At 36.5% G+C, this 25,386-nt stretch overlaps 1 protein-coding gene across 1 annotated transcript in view; it reads right to left on the bottom strand.

The window, feature by feature from the left end:
• The window catches only part of hs1bp3 (HCLS1 binding protein 3), a 37,511-nt gene that overhangs the window by 10,916 nt on the left and 1,209 nt on the right, over positions 1 to 25,386 (bottom strand). The window contains exons 2-4 of the mRNA XM_034017231.3: positions 21,178 to 21,343; positions 15,428 to 15,635; positions 13,052 to 13,256 (exon numbers count right to left, since the gene is read on the bottom strand). Coding sequence (XP_033873122.2) covers positions 13,052 to 13,256; positions 15,428 to 15,635; positions 21,178 to 21,343 — 579 coding nt within the window. The remainder of the gene's footprint in view (positions 1 to 13,051; positions 13,257 to 15,427; positions 15,636 to 21,177; positions 21,344 to 25,386) is intronic.

Genomic DNA, 25,386 nt, shown 5'->3' with positions numbered 1-25,386 from the left:
TGGATAAGATTGTTTTGCATTCCTGAATAACACAGTACTGCTTTAATAAGCTTTTTATAGAACTGAGTTCTTAAAGATTATTGTCATACTTTTGCACTGTAACTGTAATAAATTTACAATCTAACGCTTGTTTTGAGTGCTTCCGCCAAAAAGCCCTGATTTCGAATCTTGACATCTGTGACGTCACTAGTGGAAACCATGAACCATAAAACATAAACATGCATGCATAGGTTTATGGCATAAACAATCATACATACTACAGGCCTATTTTGCAATGGTTAAACTGTGTCAAAAATACATTTCACCTCAGATAGGCGCAAGGGAATGCATTGCATGAAAAGAGTACTTTATTCTGGGAAAGTAAAATCAACAGGTTCGTCAGTGCACAATGCAATGATAACTTCGGAACACAGAAACTAAAGCTTTTGTTTGTTGGTTTCTGGCAGGTACAAATTTTATTTTTTCTCTTTTGTAAGACACTGATACACAAGTTCACAAACACACACAGACCTTTACAAAGACAGCTGTTCACGAAGACAATCATCAAGTGACCATTGATTCATTTTCCCCTGACAACAGCGGAACCATTTAGAAACTGCAATACTTTTTTTTTTTTTTTTTTTTAACAGCCTTAATTAAACAATTTCGAACTGTTTACTTGTATATCATTTTTTAAATAGCTGCATCTATAAGACACTGCATACAGATATAAAAATGATTACTATAGATTTTTTTTCTTACCCTGTGCTCAATACTACTAGGCTATCCACTGCGCATAATCAGTTCTCTGCAAGTGTTGCATTTGTTTTTTCAGAATATTATTATTATCATCATAATTATTATTATACAATATACTGTTATCAAATAAACTCTGTGGCCCAAAACTACCCAAAGAAAATAAACATGAGCACGGCTTTCATATTGCTGACTTACTAAAAACAATAACGTCAGAATACTATAAACCAGTACAAACACATTGCATGCTCAAGATTTCTGATGCAGCTTTCGATTTTCAATTTTACCTTTAAGGTAATGTTGATATGCACATTACTGGGTAAGGGTGTCTGCCAAGAAATAATAATAATAATAATAATTACGTGCAGTTCACAAGGAGGTTAGGCCTATTTAATTTCACTAACTCGTGGAAAGTGTTTATTTCATAAATGAAGTTGAAGAGCTATACGTGCAAGTCATCTCAGCCCTGTAATATAAACAGTGCTTTGTTATTGAAGTGGATGGGAAATGGTAAACACTATTTGCAAGATATAAATGGTAAAACAAACCAAATATAGAAATACACTTTTTTATTGCCATAAATGAACTGCTAACCAGGGTTAACTGTATACAAGAACAACATTGCCGACCTGCAGACATGGGGGCGTGTCGCTCGCATTCCTCATGTCAGCGTGATTATTTTCTCCTGCTGGAGGTTCAAAAGAGTTCAAAATTGGGCCTCAAACCACTTATTCTTCCTCTCCACAATTTATTTCATTACACACCACACTCCCACTGTCCTTATTGTGATACAGACTACTAAAAGAGAGATTCGTAATGATCGCTTTCACAGTCTAAACCCATGTATATCTCTCAACTGTTCCTGGTATGTGTTCCCCTAGTGACGTCACACCAACTTCTTGCATCTCCGGTGCGTTGTCGGTATTTTCCAGGATTAATGATAGTCTCTCAGATATCTAAAATTGATCATGGAGATTTAATTTCTTGCTCATTGTGAAAGTAAACCAAGTACGATCCCAAAGCCAAAAATTATTTTCTATGTGAGATATAGACTTTAAGGGAACATAAAAATTATTCAAGAGTTAATTTAACATTTTGCAAAATTCCTCTGAAAAAAATAGATTTGTTCTATGATTTTAATATGTTTAAAATGTACTGCAGTATACTACACAGGAAATCAAAGTTAAGTATGGTAAAACATTGAAATACCCATGGTAAAGATTAGTAAGTGCAGTACTGTATATTGTAGTAAAACTACATTGTCATGGCACCAATTGCTATACTTAATTCTCAGACATGCTGGTGACAAGTCATAAATGATTTGCTATTAATGTCATTAACATTCTCAGTATAACTTCGGTACACAACAACCATCTGTTTTTAAGGAAGAAGTAAAAAAAATCCCATTTCCTATTTAAATTAACTGTGGGAAAATCTAAATAAAGAATGATGCATGTGGTAAGTATGACTAACAAATACCCCAAAATTGCCAATGAGAACTATTCTCAAAGATTAGGAGTGACGTGCATTTATCAGAATTTTATTTTGTCCACCCCCACCACCTCTCACGAAAAAAAAAAGAAACAGAAAATGATATTATGAATATGATTAATGAAAACATACATTGCTAAATAAAACACATTTAAAACATCATCAACTTTCCCATCCTCTTAGTACAGTAATCTGTCACATATCCACCCATCACATATCCGCCATACCCGTTTACCCGCCATGATCAATCTCTTCAGCAACGTTAGTTTATTATTGAACAGAGAAGATTAGTTCAGAGATTGTAGATCTTACCAAAGTTTTCGTAAACTGTGTTGTATGTGCTCCGTGCGCAACCATTTCTGGTAGTGTCAGGTGAGCTGTTCAGTGTGTTGATATGTAAATAAATCCTGTTCGCCTGCGGGGCATATCAACTTCAACCTCTGTCTTGATCCCCTATCTGTCACTCAGCAGTGAATGCACGCACCCACACAGCAGACGGCTACTCTGTCACAAGCATTAATACCCTGTATCTTTCTAAACAAGGGATTTAGGGGAGCATCCTCTAAAAAAAGCTGAATCTCAAAACAATAATTGTGTGGATATAGTAATTGTTACAGCTGTGTATAATGGTATTTTAAAACAGGATTCATTCATCCGCCTTTTTACATACCCGCCCTTACTCTGGTCCCAGCGCGGTCGGATATGCGACGGATTACTGTACTTTATACTGTACTAATATTATAATATGCCTTAGGGGTACTGCCTTTAAAAAAACGTTTAATTGTCAGTTTACAGCCTCGCCAGTACAGCAGTCAAAAGGTCAGCGCCCTGGATGAGAGGAAAATAAATCTTCCAATCGGCTTTTAAACACTCAATACGGAAATGAATTGCCATTGATTGGTCCTCAATTGTAAACGTAAGGACAGGTTTTCTTGTTTTGAAATCAACACATTAATGAATGTTAATAAAAATAGCATGGGTTATTATAAGTCCAGATCAATGGAGGGATATGACAAGAATGCTAGTCCTAGTAATTATTTAAAGTAATCCCTATAAATGTATGCCTAAATGGAGAAAGTTTCCACATTACATTTTTCTTCCTCTTCTGCCCACGAAAAATAATCTCAGTTAAGTGATCACAATGTTTTATTTTCCAAGCCGACAAAAAATAATGTATATATACACTAATGTAATCTAAAGTGCATTACCACATCATGGCTGTCAACTCTTTAAACAAAGAGAGTTAATGTATTCAAAGCCAACATTCCACAGTCTATAAATAACTTTAATAAAAGCCGAAACCAAATGTTCTGTCTGTTCTTAAAATAGAAACCCACGATACAGCAGAAAAGAAGTGTTCAGCTGAACGATGACATGCAACTACTTTCTGAGTCATTGTTACCCTTTTCCTGGTATGATCCACCACCACTCAAATAGCTCATTATATGTGCCATGAAACAATAGGGTGTACTCCTACAGTACAGGAACTAATACACAGCAATACAAAAACAGGAACGGGCTAGAAGAGTAATTAAATAGTTGAAAATGAAATGAGATTATTTATATAATAAACTAAATCAGGATAATGGACACCCTAAAATGTCCAGAGAATAGTGACATAATTCAATGAATAGCAACTGTCCCCAAACGCAACTACCGTACAATGGTCCTGAATTTCTATACAAGGTAACTTACTTAGGGTTAGTTACAGTACATATAGAGTTTATGTTGCGACTTTTCAAAGAAAGTAAATTAAGTCTGTGTAATAACAGAGTACATTTACACACAAAATTGCATTAGTAAACCCCTTTACCTACTTCGGAAAATCAGGCCTTATGAGCTGTTGGAAGCAAATGGTGGCCGTAGAAGATGATGGATGCAGAGGACGGCTCGGAGGCTTCCTGGTTTGTTATAAGTTAACTTGCCGTCAAGGAATTCTGTTGTTGCTAGAACCACTGGGTGCAGTGCATTCGAGATAAATACATCAGTTTTCATATTTTTTTTTATTTTTTTTATTTTTTAAGGATAGCATGGCCTAGAATGAACTGTGTGTGTACGTGTAAAAATGAACTGTGTGTGTACGTGTAAAACTCTGTAACAGTAACTTATCAGAAGAGATAAAACCAGAATAATGGCCAAACATCAATGAAAGCAGGATGTCTGAACTTCGGTCAAAATGGCAAGTCTAATGCGTGACAAGGCCTTATTTAAACAACTTCTGGCTGGATTCTCAAAGACATATTCTCCAAATAATATAATTATACAACAAATAAGCTAAAACGTATGTCTTAAATCTTACAAGAAACTAAATTAAATGCCTGAGCTGTTTATTGCTGGTGTAATAAACTTACTGGGAGTGAAGGTCTGTTCTTTAAGTTTATTTTTAAAAACAAAACATTAAGCTCTACTGTATAAGTGATTCACGTAATGGCCTCATGTTCAAAAAGCATTCGATTTAAACCTTTTTTCATTAAGTTTGAGGTTATGTCTTTTAAACAGGAAAAAAATAGGCCATGTCTAGCATTCCACTGATGAGTACCCCAGCAATGCATTTCCTGCCTCTTGTTTCTTATCATCCAGTCAAATTAAACACTTCCGCACTTTTCTGGTGTCTGTGACAGTTACTGTAATACACTAACCATCATACTCCATACAAACATCATGTGAAATCCTTATTTTGAAATTGTAGATCACTGGAATCCTTACATATAGACATATAGATCTGTACAGCTAAACCATCTTAACCTTAAACTTCAAGGCTGTGATCATACTGTCGGTGACCTTTATTAGGCTATAGTCGCCTTTTGAGACAAACTGACTGTGTTTCAAGCAGACTTACAAACTCCATTTCTCTAAACTTCATGAACACTGTAAAGCCGTGGCAGATAATGTCATGCTGCACATTTCAGTTTCTGCAAAATAAAACTTGCCATTTTTTTGTTATCTAGGTTTGGCTCAACATATCTTTGTGAATCTGGCTTCTCTATATTGAATCTCATCAAAAATCAGCAACAAAATCGTATCACAAATGATTACCTTCACCAATACCTATGTACTGCCACCACGTCATACCAACTGGACTTCAGAAGGCTTGCATCTGGTCACTGCTGCCACTACTCTTGTTAACCGATGAGTTTTCCAAACATGTATATGTAAAGCTACAAATTGAAGCTCCATCTAAAATTGCAATTGGCATGCTAGATTGTGTGATATTTGCAACATTTAGAATTATATAAACCCCTGCAGTGTTTATTTTTAAAACATAACGCAATTAAAATGGGCTTAAATGTTTATCACTACATATTTCCTGATAGAGACGCAGCTAGGGGGAGGAATGGTGTAGTCCTTGAGGTTCAGGATAACATCCCCCAGAATGCCCCGGGCATGAGCCAGGATGAATTACACGGGCTCTAATTTAATTAGAAACACCTGCTGGTAGTTAATCAAGGCAGGTGTATTTAAGCAGGTCTGTAAGACATGTCAGGGTCTCTGTTAAGGCTAAGACCTGAGAAGAGATCTATGTGGTTCAGACCTGGAACGGTATGTGTTTCATTCTTGTAAAGTATTGGTTTTGGTTACTGGTAAACGGCTTAGCTGTCCAGCTGTACTTAGAACTTGGGAACAGTTTAGTAAGTACTCCTTAGAAGAGTTAGGCTTTTGTTTGTTTTGCATATAAATAAATATATGTTTACACCTTATCAGTTGTGTGTCCCTGAAAGTGGCAAGCTTTGTCACAAGTATAAAGCAATGACTATTCACATAGTCAGTCAAATAAAATAAGATAAATAAAACTGATGAGATTTACTTAAAAAAAAACAAAAAAAAAACCACATAAACTATTTTAGCACTATACAATAAAATCAGGTCTGATGTGTAAGCCACAAAGCTCTGTCGACTGCAGGCATAATTCCTAACCTTCTGAGTTCTTAATTACCCTTTTGGATTCGAGTTGGCTGTCAATTGAGAAAGGAGATGCATGTAATCACAGCAGTTTTAAAGCAACTTGAAAAGTGTTTTTAGGGAATGAAAACATCATTAACATTTCAGGGCCGGCTTGGAAGCTAATGCTCTGAATCAATTGATGGAGAACTTCATCCCCACACCAAGGGCAGCGAAGGTTATCAGGCAGTGAGGTAATGTGCAGCTATATTAGGGCCCTGATTCACTCTGCTGTGTCCCAGCGGATGCTTTATTCAGATGGATTCCATCATACAGTAGCTTCATTTTATTCTGTCCTAAGGATTTCACTCATTCCTGCAAAACGGTGTTCTGTAGCTAAAGGGCACTTACTACAACTTTTAGGATAGATCATAACATTTATCTTGTGGAAAAAGTATTTATTATTATTTATTTCTTAGTAGACGCCCTTACCCAGGGCAACTTACAGTTGTATACAAAAAATACATATCAAGAATTACAGTACAATTAAGAGCAAGATACAAAATATAATGACTTCAGTCCTAATAAGAGCAAATACAGTATGACACAACCATATTGTTATGACAACCATATGTTTTTGAACACTCTAGTAAAATGAAAGCTACTAGCAAATCTGAAAAAATGACATGCTTTTTATAGCGAAACAGTCTAAAAACACATAATGGTACAATATATCACACATTAGATGCCATTGTTCTTTTGTACAGTGTTTTTGTAATGCCCTCTTTACTTATGTAGCCCACTTTGTTGTTTGGCATATATAACATCACTTAAGTGAATGTGTATATAATAGTAATACAATCCCTATGCAGTATATGCATTGCTATAGTGAGGAAGGAAAAACACACCAAGTCAGAACATGTCCCAAAAATCAATTAAACCCATTTTAAAAAATGCAATGATCTTCCAACTACTGTACTTGGTTTTCTATCAGTTTTATAATAGATGTTTTCTTTTCAAAACAGAAAACGGAAGTAAACTATTTACTTTAAACTGTAAAAAGGTTCCGGTAACGAGTACACTGTACTTAGTGAAAAGGAAACATTTCCCAATTATTACCGGAATTGAATGCTTTTGAAAAATGAATGAGTTGTGTAACCCAACTTTGTCTCCTTTTTTGGCAAAAATGCAAAAAAAAAAGCAATGCAAAAACCAAACAGCAGAGCTGCCTTGTTTGCGAGTCAAACTCTTCCAGTAAACTCATCCTCGGGGACAACTTGCTTTAGACAGCCAGTTTGGCATTTACTGACTCAACTTTGAACAATTATTTTTATAAAGAGATTTGACTTTCTGAGAAACACAAAATCAGTTGTGTGGTGTTGTCATGTTTCTCAGACTCAAAGTTAAATGTCTTTATAATTATTAGAACATGCTCATTTACCATGACACATCTCTCTAGGTCACAGCGCCCTCTCTAGGTCATAATATAGTGGGGCACCGTGAAATGTTTTTCCAAAGTATTAAGCCTTTCCAATACTGAATTGTTAACACTGTTACATGGTATTAGAGCATTGGCACTCTTTCATGTTATCCACTCCCTGTGTTAACTGCCAAAAGCCAGAACGTTCATGCCTAATATTTACACAAAAAGACAATAATTTGAATGGTATATAAAGAAGACTGAAATGACATGTCTGTTTCAGACATTTTCCTGAGAAAAACAAACCAACACATTGCTGTTATGCTTTATATCTTTGTTAGGAGACTTTGAGTCATTGCTTTGATATCCAGTATTGTCTACATCACCATACTGAACAGACAATTCCATATTGGGCCATGTAGTAAATGTATCTATTCTTGTGGCAGAATGCAATGTCACTAGACAGATGTCTGTTACTGTACTGTATGTCACATACTTCCGTGGAATTTGAAATCATACCCAACATTTTTTTTTTTTTTTTAATTTTTTTTTAAGTATAAGCAACACCTCAACTGACCTGTACACAAAATCCAGGAATTAGTTGAGTGTTGCTGTTCTGTATGTGTGAAATACTGTAGAACATGCGTGCTAAATGGTCGCTAGGGCTGGGGCAGGACATTCTTTCTGTCGCTATGACCTCTGTCACACATGCACCATGCAGCAATATACTCTCAACCACTGGCAAGGAAGTACACTGAATAGAGGATGCAGTTTTTTCCCCAATCAGTGTTGCTATTTTTTTACACTCAATATTTAATACTTAAATCACAATATGCAGAATATCTATGTACTGTAATTGTGAATGATATAAAAGAGGTCATCATAAAAAGAGAAAGTGAGGACCTGAATGTTTTTCTCTTGCGATGCGACAAGCATGGATAGTAAGTTTAATATAGTTTTAAACAGTTTAAATGTTTTCTTTGAGTCTGTTTTTATTGGATTACATGACATATGACTGTTGTTGGTTCCTTTAACTAGAGCTTTGAACAGTGTTATGCATACTAATACATTTAAAAACCGCAGTTTAAAGATTGAAAGGGTTTCCATGGCTACCAACATGCTTGCTGCCACAGCAAAGAAACACAATAAACAGCCTCAATCCATGAAAAAAGCAGAACAGGAGATGCAGAGGTGCCTCTGAAAGAAATTTGAGTAAAGACAGACAGACAAGGACTAATACATTTAGTCTGAGAACATAAACCAGCTTGTACTCAGTGAGGTCGAGACACTTGAAGAATAACTTTTAGTTGCTCATATAGTCAGTATAACTCATTGTGGGCTGACCTGAATTACCATACAGCAGACTGGCAGAGGCCGGTTTACGTTGGTTCATTAACGACAGGGAAAAAACAAATAAAAAGAAATGTGTTCTCAGGATCTCGACATTTCAAACTGTTATGTCGCAATCACAAGATAAATTTTCTCAGTATCTATACATAACTTCACCCCCCCCCCCCCCCCATGTCCTTATTGAGCACTGTACCACTTAGTCACTACCTTGAATTAAACACAGCAATATACCAGTAATTTAACATAAGCGTAAAAAATAAACTTGACATGAAAAACGTTGTCAGAAAAAAATGATAAACGAGCCACTTCAAGGAAAATATTTGTCTGACTATCTACAGAAACATATTTCCCTAGAAAATATGGGGTTTTCTTGTCATTTGATTGTTGTTTTTAAGCAGCGATTTAAAATTATACAGTCAACCCAGATCATGAGGAATATTTTAAAACAAGTCGCTCATTCTGATTTGCTAGCTTAATTGCAGTCATAGTGTTGAAAATTATTCCTCCAAATAGGTTTCAAAGATACAGACAGACAAACTGGCAGTTGGGCCCAAAGACGCTCTATGGAAAATCATTGGGAAGCGACATCATTGCTTATCATTCCACTTCCTCCAAAAAGCACAAAAAACAAAAAAAATGAATAATTAATGGTAAATGTACCTGTTTTTGACAATAGGAAAACACCCATCAGATCACAATTGATTGCACCTGTACCAAAATCTGACAGTGTACCACTTTCTGACGCTACATGGGTCACGTCTTGGTATGCTTACTACATTCTACCACTTTCTAAAACTACACCGGCTCTATAGTCCAGATCAAGGCTTCTATCAAAGTGAAAAACAACATCCACGAACTTGAACTTGAAGCTTATCTATAAACTTCAGGTACATTCAAACACTTTTTTTAATTCTAATTTGAATTAAAAAAAGAAGATAGTGACAGACAAGTTGAAAAAGGCATGCAAATATAATAATCTAGCTAGAAAAACGGTTTTCTATTATAATTTGTGCATTTTTCCTGAGTGATATCAGACAACCTTCGTTAGGTAAACTGTTCCCTCACTACTACCACTAGTTTAATGAAAACACTGTGTAACACATTTTTTTTATTTTTTTTGGTTCCTGGGTAGTAAGTGTTATTTCCTAATTGCTTATGCCTCAAAAGTATAGAAAATGGCTATTATTCCCCACAAACTTTGCTTTTGTGACCAGGACAGTGATATTTTGAAATCTACCTATTTTCCAGAACATTCCAGATAGATTCAGTGCTGAGTAAACTTGGAGTAACTTCTAGAACTTTCTAGAACTTTCCAGTAATATAAATAGTAGTATAAATACAGGGGCCTTAAACCCACCACTTCAGTTTAGTTCCAGCTGCCTAAGTGGATACATATCTGCATTTTTCTGAGATGGCATCAAGGTCATAGGAGACTTCAAAATGGTGGCATTCCTGATGGGTCTCCAAGGCGGTTTTACCAAGTTTCCCTGCTATCTTTGCCTTTGGGACAGCAGGGACACCAAGGCGCACTACCACAGGCGGGACTGGCCACAGCGGACCGAGTTCTCTGTGGGGAGGAACAACGACAAGTGGGAGCCACTGGTGGACCCCCGGAAGGTGCTGATGCCACCACTGCACATCAAATTGGGCCTTATGAAACAATTTGTCAGAGCTCTAGATAAGGAGTCGGCAGCCTTCAAGTACCTTCAAGACTTCTTCCCTAAGCTGTCTGAGGCAAAGGTCAAAGCCGGTGTCTTTGTCGGACCACAGATAAAGAAGATCCTGGAGTGCAATGAATTCCCCAAGCAGCTCACTAGTAAGGAGAAAGCGGCTTGGAACAGCTTTGTCGCAGTGGTTCGGGGCTTCCTGGGCAATCACAAGGCCGAAAACTATGTGGAGCTGGTTGAGACTCTGGTGAAGAACTACGGCACAATGGACTGTAGGATGTCCCTCAAAGTCCATATCCTTGATGCTCATCTTGATAAATTCAAGGAGAACATGGGAGCGTACTCGGAGGAGCAAGGCGAGCGCTTCCACCAGGATATACTGGACTTTGAACGCCGCTACCAAGGACAGTATAACGAGAACATGATGGGAGACTACATTTGGGGGCTGATTTGTGAAAGTGATTTACAGTATAATCGTAAATCTCGAAAAACTACTCACTTCTAAATCTTTTGTAGTCATTTTTGTATTACTTTAGTATAAATACATGTTAATTTGGATTCATATGTTGTTTTTTTCTGACTTTATGTGAACGAAAAGACACAAATTCGCCCGTTTTCTCATTGGAAATAGGTACATTTCAAAATATCACTGTCCTGGTCACAAAAGCAAAGTTTGTGGGGAATAATAGCCATTTTCTATACTTTTGAGGCATAAGCAATTAGGAAATAACACTTACTACCCAGGAACAAAAATTGTGTTACACAGTGAAATTGATTTGAGTTTGTTTCAAGGACTCAGACTCGAGACTCAAAGTCAAGGACCCGTGACTCAGACTTGATAGTGACTCCGATGGACTCGAGGTTTGAGGACTCAACTACAAGTGTGCTAAATCATTTTTAAAAATGAATGACAAGGGTGACATTTTTTCTTCCTTTTTACAGTTTCTTCTCACAATCATTGTACAACTGAAGTATTTCACTAGCTTCCAGCTTTATTAGTTTGTAAAAAACTTTGGGAAATTATAGATGAATAGTTAAATAATAGGTTTACAGTAGTACAAAATTAATAAATAAAACATGTTTAATTTGTATAACTGTGGAATTTGTTTAATCACCCCCATTGTTTCTTATAATTATCACAGTTCAAACATCCTGTGGAAGTGACACAAATAGTACTTGTTTTTTCAAGCAGCTCAGTTTTGCTTGGCACAGTCCATTATCTTGCATGTTATTCTGGGCTTCAGTCACAAACAAGGGGGAAAAAGCTCCCTGTTACTGAAATATATTTTTCCAATCCAAAAAAGGATTGTCTAGTGTCCTGGCAGACTAAATAATCAGTAAACAGCTCTTCAGCACAACATTTCCTGATTGATTTAGGAAAAACAATACAATGCTATATTCTAAAACGGAAAGCACGATTTAAACACATTTTAAGTATATTTTTTCCAGCTGTTCATTACATACAAAACCATTTAACAGGGGCTGGAGTGTCCATCTATTTTAATAGCTTTACTTCGTCACTACCCTTCCATTTTTCTTCCCTTTCTCTTCTTACAAATGAACTTTTGTTAAAAAAAAAAAAAAAAACACACCACTATTAACAGACTAATAATAACGATAGGTGCTGTTCACACATAGCTCTCACAGGATGGGCTACCACTCCCCAATTGAAACAAAACTACCATCATGAATTCTTAATTATTACACAGCAGAAGTCATAAGACTAAATGTTAGTCTACTTTAGTCTAAAGTTTTACCTGATAAATTATTAAGTCAGAGAGAGAGAGGATTAATAATGTCAAATAAAATTGCCATTTTTGCAACACATTGTTACGCATCCCCTTTTGCAAGCACATCCACCTACCCTAAAACAGGTGTACAGCTGTGTTATTCTGCCTTCATGTTTATATCATCTAATTATCTAGGGCATTTACATGGCATGCCAGTATAGACAGTGAAAATGTTGCCAAGCCTGTCTTCTCTTTGGTATAATTATCACTCTGTTGTACTGAATTCACAGCTAAGCAGGCACAGCGTACTGTAACAGATGAGTGATGAAAAACGAATTATCCAGTGATAAAGTGTCAAACATCCAATGCTTCTTCCTGCTTCTGAATTATCGCTGTACAGCTCAGCTAACACATTTCGATGACTCAGTCCCGAGAAGAGAACTGAAATTCAGAAATTGGTAAACGGTGGAAAAAAATCTGAATACAGTATGATCTGAAATGTCTGACTGGATCATATTTAGTATACAGTTTCAATGACAATGGCACACTGCAGCTTTACAATTTAAATCCTCCCCAACCACATATGTTTATTGCAAGCCCATGAACATGTTCACTGAACTTAATCTCAGTTGCTGTATTTATTTATTTTAACAGAAAGTACCACACCTGACCTAACCAGCACAATCATTTACCTGTAAAGACTTCTATAAAACAGGTGACAGTTTAAGCTGCCGTGCAGATACAGTGTAATTCTGTGACAGAATTTTTCGATCTCTGACCTGATAATGCCCAGCGGATCAACGCTTTCCTCCATCTCCTGGTCGTCTGCTGGTTTTGGAGGATTTGACGGCCTGAACCGCAGGGCGTCTTCAGTGGCAGCGACATCTTCCTTACGGAAGAAATCAAAAGAGTCTCCCTCCTCATCCACCTCCTCCTCAGGTACATTTTTTGTCTTGAAGTCGGCAACATCTGTAGTCTTTGCACCTACAAAGAGAGAGAAAAAAAAAACTGTGTCATATTATTATTTCTTCTTGTGTCAAGTCACGTGGATCTTGGGACCCTGATGCATAATGAAGGTAGCTTATCCATAACTCAAACACTCACATGGGTGAAAGTGGCCAATGATAATTCTGACTGAAACTCCTGGGGCAAAACCAATCTTTTGGCTGGGGGTTGTACGTGCTCCCAGGTGCATTCTGAGCCATTTAAGACCACTTTCAGAAGCAAATTTGAACTTGACTTTATAGAAAAAGAAATTCAGAAATAACTTCTACAACTTGTCATTTTACCAGATGGACCCACCTGATAAATCTCACAGGAGGCTAGTTAACAAACATAGTATTTGAAATGTTACTCAAACCTTTTACTTGTATGCCCATTATATTAATTTTCTAAAATCTGCAAAAATGCAAAAACCATATACAATCTCTGCTTAACTCAATCAGATGTGGTAAATACAGGGTTCATACAGTTTTTCTGATACAAATTTCAAGGACTTTTCAAGGACCTAAGGACCATTTTGACAATTTTCAAAGACCTAACTTAAGGCGTTTGACATTATTTTCAATGTTGACAACTAATAACCAACTGTAAAAATAAAGCTTTTGCATTAACAGTTTATTTAACTGTATAATAACAAAAATCAAAATTATACTCACTTTGAGTACAGATAAGCTCTGGACCAGTAAACTTTCTTATTCAGTAACACGGAGTGAGTTTTGGTACCTATAGGTGAGTGTTTCATTCTAATTCAGTACAACAATTCAGTGCTTTAATCAATGCCAGAAGCAATAGTCCAAGAATTCTGTGTCTCAATCATAGGTGCCTAAGTTTGTTAAAAAAGTGGGGGGCAAACTGAAGGACTAACTGCCAAGCGTAGAGAGGAAAATTATTTATAAGAATCTCTAAGAAACCAAGTGAACCTTGCTGTTGTGAAGTTACGGTTTTAGTAATTGCAAGCCTACAAAATTGGGCAAGTATTTCAGCATAAAACATTCAATATGTACTTACTGAGCATGCAATAATTACAAATACATGCAAGCAGCACCAAATGGCACAACCAGTACCAATGGCGTCTCTGCACAGTGCTGCACCTAGAATTCCCACATGTAGTTTATTAAAGGAAAGTGTTAAACAAACAAAGAAAAGCAAGTCCTGTTCTTTTTGAAGGTAAGAATTCCCTACGTTAGGCAGTTCAAAAACCATGTCAGAAGCATTGGTTTGCTATATTAAAAAAAGACTTAAATTCTGAAGCAAATGTCATTTTAATTTTTTTGCTGAATAAAACAATTTCAACAGTATAAACTTAGTTGCAGGAAGGACCAGTCAAGAGTTTTTTGTTTGTTTGTTTTATACCATTAAAATGGTTGTATTCCTATGAAATCTTTGCCTTTGTGCTTGCTTCTAAATATGGTCAATTGAGTTAGAGGGCAGTTGAGTTAAAGTTTGCCCATAATAAAATAACTTAAAACAATAATGTAACTGCTGCTACTGCAACCAAATATTTTAAAACTAGCAAGAAATTATTTATATATTTTACTTTAAATACTGGGGCAAGTTTTGCACTTGCTTTGGCTCAGCTACATTATTTGATGTCTTTAACAAGGGCTGACTGTGTGCAGAAAGACAGGTAGAATATAAGCAAACATTTTTTAATCACCTTACAATTTCAGGTTCAGTACGTGCCTTTAAAGTAAGATGACACTGTCGTTTTTTTATAAACAAATAAGCTTACTTGACTTTAAAAAGTCTTAGGAAAATTCCTACTTGCTTTTATTGAATGAGAAGTATAGTATACAACAAACTTCAATATGAAACTTAAGCTGAAACTATCTATTTCAATTAAGAACCTTTTTTTTTTTTTTAAAGTGCAGATGCAAATATATTTTAGCCAGTAATTTAATGGCATACAACCAGCAATAATATAATATTTAACTGTTAACTGCTATATCCTGCAACTAACAGGTATGGAAATAAGACTGCTACTGCATAGCAATTTCACCCATTCCTTGTTCCTACTAAGAGCCTCATTATCCAGTATGGGTAACCAGCTCAGGTGTGTCTTTTTAAACTCACAGTAAAACCAGGAATGGATCAAACTGCTAGGCAATGGGAGTCTTATTTCCAACCCTGTAACCAAGTTGTTCTTTACCCACCTAAAAACTCAAGTAACTCAGGACTTGTAGCAAGTGTTTGATCCTTGGAGATAAACCTCACAATCTCGTCAAAGGCTGATCTTCGTTCCTTTATGTCTGTCTCGCTCACAAACAGAGTTTTCCTGGGCATGGGTGGGAGGGGTACCTTTGGGTACTGACCTGCCAGCCTGTGGTAGAACTCATCAATTTCACTGAACTTTTTGGATACCTATAAAACAAAGGGGATAAACAAGCTCAGGTTATGACTTACTAAAACACTCTCAGAGAAAGATATTGTGCCTTAAGTTACTGTATTAAGTGCTTACTTGAATGCATCATGACTGTTGTAGTAAATACAGGTATTTTAGATACTTTCACAGCGGTATGACCACAGACACCAGAAGCGACACAGAGGTGATGTGACAGACTGGAAAACTGATCAATAAAACTATAAAAAAAAAAACCAGCTATTTACAAAACTATGATCAAGACTGGTACATATTCATCAACACGATGTTGTAATTACGAGTGTCTTCTCTGACGATATTTCAACATAAATGGCAATAAATCATACATAGCAGGTTTATCCAGTGCCTTCGAAATGGACTCCCATATATTACCTTTCAAATCTCTATCTTTATAATTGCGATCACCTTTGTCATAAAACTAGGTATTTTTCCATGACAAGTATAATGTTTTTTCCGTCATTTTCTTTTTTTTTTTTTAAATTTAGTCGTCGCCAATTGTTTTTACCCCGGTTTTCACCCCAATTTAGCATGCCCAATTATTATCTGTATCCCCGGCTCACCGCTCGCAACCCCCCCCGCCGACTCGGGAAACGGAGGCTGGAACACGCGTCCTCCGAAACGTGCTCCTTCCAAGCCGTCATTTTTCGCACTGCAGATCCACAGCAATGCCACCAGACCTATAGTGCCGGAGGACAACACAGATCTGGCGGCTCCGCTGCAGAGCCACAGGCGCCCTATCGGCCACAGGGGTCGCTGATGCGCGGTGAGCCGTGGATTCCCCTGCCGACCTAAGCCCTCCCTACCCGGGCAGCGCTCAGCCAATTGTGCGCCGCCCCCTAGGAACTCTCGGTCATGGTCAGCTGTGACATAGCCTGGATTCGAACCTGCGATCTCCAGGCTATAGGGCACATCCTGCGAGGAGCGCCTTTACTGGATGCGCCACTCGGGAGCCCCCTCTTCCGTCATTTTCAATACTGCTTCACCCTGCTGGACCACGTGCATTGATGCTGTTCTGATTGGTCAAATCCCTAGTTGTCACACGACAAATCACAAAAAATAGGATTCAATTCTATTTATTTTGCATTGCTTCAGTGTTGCCCTGGTGTCGTCCCCGTGTCACACCTGTGGTGTGAAAGATAGTTATGAAAGGTATAGGTTCTATTCATTTTGGAATCGCGTCTGGTGTGTAGCAGCCTTATTGGAAGCAACATCCCATGGTGTTCTATATTGGGATCCCCTCTTTCTTCACTTAAAGATTATTTGATTTTCCATGTCAAAGGCATGTATATTGACCCTTTCAATACCAAACTATGAAAAATATATAAAACATACAAATTATGTCTTGTCAGATTGTATGTTGTTTTAACATGAGAACATTATTTCAACTTTTTTGTTTTTCGTTTTGGAAAAAACGATGGACCATTTAGATCTCAAAATACGAAAGAGCTGGTAAAAATAATGATCTGCTGGTAGTTCTGCAACGTGAACAAAAGGCCATTTGTCTATGCTGAGAACTGAAGGGTTAAAAGGTGGTATAATATGTCCACTTCCTTCCCGGCAGGTTAGTTTCAATGAACAGCAACCCAGGCAGATGAAAATACTTGTATAGCAGATATGTGAATCTTTGATTTAGGTTTGTTTTCATTCCATGGATCCTGCCAAAGTACAAAAGCATTAAAAAGTGCGAGATAAACCAGGCTGGTCCACAAGGTTCCCATTCAATGACTGTGGCTCAGATTAGGTCAGGTTAGCACTGTAAATCATGTTCTAGTATTTCTTCCGATGTACCAATTGTCATTTAAAAAGAAAAAATGTATAACAAAAGTGGTTTGTTACAGTTCCACCAGAAAAAGTGATGCATGGAAAATAATGGAAAAACTGTACATCTGGGCCACTACATGCTGTCACCAAAACTATCTGACCCTTATACCTGAAAAAAAAGGTGACGTTTCCATGCTTTTCCGAGTTACCGAGTTATCACGCAGGAAATACTACCAATTACCCCAGGAAATACTTGCAAGTTAAAAGGTCAAGACGTGAATTCGCTGCAGACGGCATTACAGTCAAATTATCAACGATTTAAAAGATAAATCTGTCTAGATATTCTTTCACATTTGTTTCATGCAGTACATGTACCTCTGGCAGACTGGTCTGCAGAACAGGGAAAGAAACGCTGGACATGGGAAATAATGTGTCTTGAAAGTGTGTTTCAAAGCTCTTTTCAAAGTGGCCGCTCTAGTGCACTGATAGTGTAAAGGCCTCTACACACCGGACACGATGCCACAAGAAAAAAAATACATTTTGAATAACCGTTTATTGTTTTAATTCCCTACACCATGTTTAAAGAGGACTGGTATAAGGAAGGCAGAATAATGGAGTGAACCTATGCTGTTTATTGAGTATCAGATTAAAACTTTGTGAACACAACACAAAAATAAATCAAGATTAAAAAAAAATGATCCAGCAAATAATGTAGAACGGAACCAAATTATCTTTAATTTGACTAAAGAATCTTATGATACAGCCTAATTCTGAAAGAAGAAAAACTATCAGGCAATGTTAATATGTACACACAACGATTCAAATCAATTAGAATATGCAGAAGCCTTTTTGTAGCAACATTAAGTTAAAATACAATTCAGAATCTGATACTAGGGTGGTAGACCGGATAAGCAAGAGACCTACTAATTAAAAATTACCGGTCTATAAAATGTCTCCTTTTCAAAAAATATTATAGTTTTAGATAAGCATCTTTTAGGCAACAGTGACCCCATGTGGTAAAAAAGTACAACACGTTCATTAATTTCTAACAAAGCTTTCACAATGATGTAATGCAAAGATGGGCAACTCTTGCCCTTCTAAAACAGGTATTTGTTCCAATTGTTAAATTGTTACATTGAACTAATTAAACATTGACCCATGTCAAACTGGAGTAAAATGGCCCTTCATGACCGGAGTTGCCCGTGCCTGATGGTACAAATAAAGTTCATAATTACATAACTATTAAACAATATAGCAATCACCTATAGCCAACTTTAACCATCTCTAGTATAATGGCATTTTGAGCATCGTTAGGGAAACGGTGACCTCTTGTGACGCAAAGTTGTAACAAGACATTCAACCATCTAAAGTTGAAAAATAACGTAAAGCCATAAATATTTGCGAGCTTTATTGTTGTTTTTCACGTATGAAAAAAAAACGCAAACATTTCTGGTACGAATATCAGATTCCACTAACAATACATACTTTGTATATTGCAACAGGTCACCAACATTTCTGGAGCAAAATAGGTTTTGTGGGAGTGAGTTGCCAAATATTTATGGCTTTATAGTAATCTCCCTTAATATATTTCACTTACTCACAATAACTGTTAATGTGTGTATGTTCTTCAATGTTATTTTTCATTTTATGCATGTTATGTAATAATTTGTTGTTTTATTATAAAGCTGCTTTAGTTTATATCTTTCAATAGAATAATTACAAATTTACAGAAATCACTTTTTGTGTTCTTTTTTTTTTTAACTGCCCAAATACTTTTGTCTGCAATTATATATATATATATATATAATGTTATGGTTTGTGTGTAAAATCGGTAAATCTATAGATTGACTGGTAAATTTACCAGCTCAGCGGTCAATGTCTTAACTAAATAACTAACTTAATAACTAAGGAGATCCTAGTAAACGATGTATTTTACTTACATCCATGATCACTGTCTGGCAACAACTCACAATACAAAATAATGTTTTGCCGGCAAAATGACGTAGCGCACTATGTATGATTCTCACTGAAATGCAAAACCTGCATGCACTTAGGATATGCTTTTGCTTTTTTTATGGTAAATTTAGATTTAAAAATAAAAACATAAAAGTGAAAGACAAGGGGGATAAAATCATTAGAAATGAAACCAGAAATCTGTCTAATCATGTCTGTATACAGGACAAAACATCAATACATGGTCTCTGCTATTATTATTATTTATTTCTTAGCAGACGCCCTTATCCAGGGCGACTTACAATTGTTACAAGATATCACATTATTTTTACATACAATTACCCATTTATACAGTTGGGTTTTTACTGGAGCAATCTAGGTAAAGTACCTTGCTCAAGGGTACAGCAGCAGTGTCCTCCACCGGGGATTGAACCCATAATCCTCTGGTCAAGAGTCCAGAGCCCTAACCACTACTTCACACTGCTAAATACATGCATCATTATTATAATTATTATTATTATTATTATTATTATTGCAAGTGTAACGATCTCGGTTCCCGCAGGCATAGCGCCGATACCGCTGTACAAAGGAGCCGGCTCTTTTGTATAGCGGTATCAGCGCTATGCTTTAGTGTGAGAGGTCCCGGGTTCGCGCCCGCCCTCCGCCTGTGTGTGGTTTGCCTCGCCCTGTGTGATGCGCCTGCCTGCGGGAACCAAGATCGCTATACAAGCATGGATGCAGTGAAGTTTACAAAGATTAATCAAATAATAAAAAATAAAAAAAAGAAAAACATCCTAGGCTGGAGTTTAAGAAAAATAAATAATAAATTAGTTAATTTACCGGTTCATTTTTTATTTATTTATTTATTGCCATTAAGCTCCCTGACTTTATTTCTGAATTCATCTCAAATGCTGAAACATTATAACTACCATCTCCTTAGTTATTTTATACAGTGACCGCTGAGCTGGTAAATCTACACATATACCGGTCTATAGATTTACCAATTTTACACATGAACCGTAACATACATATATATATATATATATATATATATATATATATATATATATATATATATATATATATATACATATATATATATTATATTTATATATTTATATATATATATAGATATATATATATATATATATATATATATATATATCTATATCTATATATATATATATATATATATCTATATATATATATATATATATACACACATTATATATAATATTTTTGTTTTGTTTTGTTCTTTGAAGCTCAGTTGAACTTTGTCCTGTACGATGGAGTTGCTGCCTCAGACCCCATTTATATATAATGACATTGCTTTGCCTCACTGTGATTGTTAAGTATGCGGTCTGCTTTTGGAGCTGTACTATTTGCCTGTTCCAGGTACGCATTCATTGGTTTGATATAATTCTCAAATAGACTTCCCTATTTTAATTTTAATGGTTCCTATTTGTATTGCAAGGGCCTCGATCAGGCTTACATGTTTGAAGTGAATGATAAATCTTTATAAACATTTCACTCTTTGTGCTGTATAATAAAAATAAATAAATAAATAAATAAATATAGTACTTAATTAAAAATACAGTAAATTAGATTCGGCTAAGGAGCAATCCATACTTCTATTGTGACAAACCCCCAGATGCGCATAACATGTCATTTTTTGCTGTGGCGTGCATAACACATGCTATTTTTTGCTAAGCACAAACAACACAGTTTATCTCATATGGTATTCGCACACATGTTAAACAGTTATTCTAAGACAAGATAGGCACAGTTTAATATCGAGTAGTAGCCTACCACCAGCTGGACTACATCTCCATGTTTATGCTTTGCAGACTTGAATGCAGCCAATCGGGTGACAACCACGATCTGGTACTCAACATGGCCTGTCATCATGGCTCCTCGGACCTCCTGGTAGAGGGGGACAAGGAGGTCGATCCCTGTGCTAACATTTTGAATTTGCCTAACAAAAAAAAATATATATAGATTGTTAGCAGTCCAGTGGCACCAGAAAGCATTCACAAAGATACTGGACACAGAGGTATGTAAAGACCTAACAAACAGGCAAACTAAATAGGAGCTACTGATTGTTAAGAGAAATCTCCATTCTTAACACTATTTGAAAGAATAAAAGAGTAAAAAAAATCCCAAATGAAGTTAAGGCATCCACCCATTCCCACACTGCATCTCTGAGCCTCCTCATAGCCTAGCTAGCGTTCTTTTTTTTTACTGCTAGAAACAATTGCTTTTTAAACGTAACCACCTATCACAATGTATGTTTATAAGTGTGCGGTAGCGACTTCTAATCAAGTTGAGAGTTTATTTCTGGCTCACTCTATGCTGTGTCAGGTCCAAGCAAAGCAGAGCAGAGCAGAGCAAAGCAAAAACAAAAAAAGAGAAAGAACACTGTCAACTCGATTAGAGGCAGCCCTTGAACACTTACAACACTAGTGAGCTATATATTGGGAAAGGTTTTAAAAAAAGGGTGCTATCTTCTCACATTGGTAGTATTGCTGTGCTGCTTTTAGTAACTCTAAAATTAGTCTTTTATTAAAGTATTTTTTTCTGTTGTAGGCAGGGGGGGGGGGGGTCTTTTAACACACATTCTATACAGAGTATAAAAATATAGTATAAAAATATAGGCCAACTGGTTTACAGGACCCTGCCTCTTCTGATTTCATTCCATTCTGCTACAGTGCTCGGCCAACTTGAACAACGTCCACATGCAAAATATTACATTTTTATGGTCGTCAGCCTGTGACCCCCTCCAGCTCAGAGTTGCCAGGAAACTGATTTGTACACATAAAAATGCTAAGACTTCACAGTTACTGAACAATATCCCCAGGATTTTTTTCACAATAGATTCAGATGGAAATGTCCCCCATGGGGTCATTTAATTTCATTTAGGGAAAAGTGAAAATGGACATAAATGAGAGATTGCCCATATCAATTGTGCAGTCATTCTCCAAACAACAGGATATTGTTCAATCTACCATACAGTGTGTAGTACTTGCAGAAGATCACCAATCATTAGTGAACACTTACTCTGTGTTGCTAGCAATACAGAAAGAGTTGAAAGATGACACTGGCACATACTAATGTAAAGGCACTGGGCTGATTAAGAGCAGCCTTAAACACAATAAGAACAGCGCAGATTGACTGCAAACATCATAAAAAGGTAACAGTAAAATAAAACATCATTATCATCCTGGCTGCCCTAACCTGCTGTGGGTCACAGACAGACATCAAGAGCAAACCTACTGTTTTGCATGTGACCTTCATTCAAGTTAGTCTAGCACAAAAAACAAACAAAACAAATTTATATATATTACATTCAATATTAAATTACGTCAATCAAAAAATAAACATTCTGTTAAATGCAAATTAAATAATTGAGGACTTCTTTCAACAGAAAATCACACTTTAGTTATGACACAAAACACCACAAAGACAGGCAGTGAATAGATAGATTTACTTATTGCAGCATGGTAAACTCTTGGGGCACTTGGGAGTTACACAGGACTCCTGAAGCCTTAATAAAACATGTATTTTTGATATGAGCCATTCACACTGCCTGAAGCGATGCAAAAAAAAAAAAGGATTGGTGTCTATTTTTTGCGATTTTGTCGCAGGCAGTTAGGGAACTGACCAATGAGGAACAGCTTCCCTTGTGGGTCTTCAGGAAACAATGGCAGAAGAAAAGATAATTCTTGCAGTATCAAAATACCCTGAGCTGTACAATAAAGGACACAAAAAATATAAAGACACAGCAATGAGGGAGAGCATCTGGCAGTCCATTTCTAGGGAACTGGCTATAACTGGTGTGTATTATTTGTTTACCTTTACTGAAATAAGTACTCTGAAAAGCTATTATGTATTACACATTTTTTATTAGCTGTATATATCACACGTGCCTGTCGCCACTGGTGTGAAAGGTAGTGTCGCAGGCAGGACAAATCGCGCCCGGTGTGTGGAGACCTTTACAATGCCCAAAAGCAAGACATTTGGTCATTAGCCAAAGCCACTTGGTTATTCTTGAGATTAACCATAAATGTCCAAAGTAAAGCATTATCATGTTTACATAGGACATTTACCATTTTGCTTGGTAAATGTTGACATTCACCAGTATCTCTTAAGATTTACCAATATTCAGACTTTTACTGTAACATAACCAAAATGTTTTTGGTGTTGAATGGGATGGATGCAAGCACAAAACCTGAAACTGAAAAACGGTACTGCTAGAGTTATGTTCTCACAAACTCCTCTACACCGAACTGGATTTTTAAAGCTGCTAAGGTTTGGATGAGAGAGCTAAACCCATATTCATGTAAATAGACCGCTAATTGAGAGGAATGGTAGTTCCTTACGCGAGAACTGCCAGAGACACTATACAGCAAGGATAGTTTACGTGTTTTCAGGGTATTGGCGCAGCAAAAGTAAATCAGCCAAAAGCACCATTTCACTTTTAATTTGTAGTTCTCACATTCTTAGATGAAATGTTCAGAGTTCACTGTTCAATATTACACAGTTTGCACGGTTTAGCACTGTTAAATAATAATGCTGGCAGCTACACAGTTAAATAGCCGTCTAATAATTATAAATAAACAGTTAGTAACAAAAACACAAATACAAAACACTCATGGTTTATACTTTTTGTCCGTCCTTTACAGGAGTGTTTGCAACCATAACAAAAGGAAAAGATTGCATCGTCACATCCCCTAAAATACCCTTAGTCACACCCCCTCTGACAGCTAGTTCAGTCACGTCTCCTCCAATCCATGACTGACACATCGCTTGCCGTACTAGGGTGATGACGTCTGGTATTGTAACTCTGCCCTCTTTCTGGATGGCCAGCTTCAGACCGATCCTGGAATGAACTGACAAACCATCCAGTACGAAGCACACTGTTCCTGTTGACTAGGATTCAATCGCTCTGTCACAACCTGTCATACAGTAAGAGAAATAAGTTGCCAAAAGTAAGGTAAAAATGTCCTTCTCCTCCTTTTTCTCCCGTTTGTTTGCAGATTTTTGCAGACCCCAGGCACTTTTACCCACGCATATGTACATTACAGGACATCCGAATTTAATGACAATGAACTTGTTTTGTCGACACGGAAATATACTAGGGAACACAGGGGACGTTTGAATCATCATTTATTGATATTTTAAAATGGAACATTTGCATGCAAAAAATATAAAATATAAGGTCTAGCATGTGTGGGATTTGAAACTATAACCTTCAGTTTGGAAGCGTGCTGTGTTTATATATATATATATATATATATATGATTTTATTACTTATTATGATAGTTTTCAAAATCAGATGAAAGCTTTCAGTACAATCGGGATAATACATAATCATTATTTACAAAATCTTGTTTGTCTCGTTACTTGTTAAAAACTGTAACTTTACTGCAATACTACTTGCAAATGTTGTAAAATGGAAGGACAGACTTTGTGGTGTGAAAGCAAGGATGTCTGCATTGCAAGCTGCATTGGAAGCATGTCTTGGGCTCGATTCCCACACAGGGTTTATATTGCAAACTTAAAAAAACAATGAAATGTATTATTTATGTGTAACAAACACATTTTTAATGTGAAAAAATGTTGTTGATATGAATGACACTTTCATTAAACATACATACTTTTGCACACATAACTTTAATGTGCATATATAAGGCTGGATTTGAACCCTAACTGGTCATACTTTCACTCCAACTACATAACTGCTATGCTAAACAGATTCACATCTTAACCCTTTCAACAGACTAGGCTACTGTTTACATTTACCCTATCCAAATGGCAATACAGTGCCTCAATATAGGTTGAACAATTTTGCTATTCCCATAATGTGTGTGTTTTATTATCCATTAAGTGAAAAAAGAAGCGATATCTGAAACAAAAACACCTTGGAAATGTGAAAAAAACACCAAGTTATCAAAAGTGCCCAGCCATTTCAAGTGGAGCTATCACAAACACAAGCCAAGTTTCAAGAAACCATTGGGG

The sequence above is a fragment of the Acipenser ruthenus genome, chromosome 6, assembly GCF_902713425.1.
Source record: "Acipenser ruthenus chromosome 6, fAciRut3.2 maternal haplotype, whole genome shotgun sequence".
NCBI lineage: Eukaryota > Metazoa > Chordata > Actinopteri > Acipenseriformes > Acipenseridae > Acipenser > Acipenser ruthenus.
Note: the sequence above shows the minus strand (reverse complement) of the source record. Positions and strands in the feature narration are given on the sequence as shown.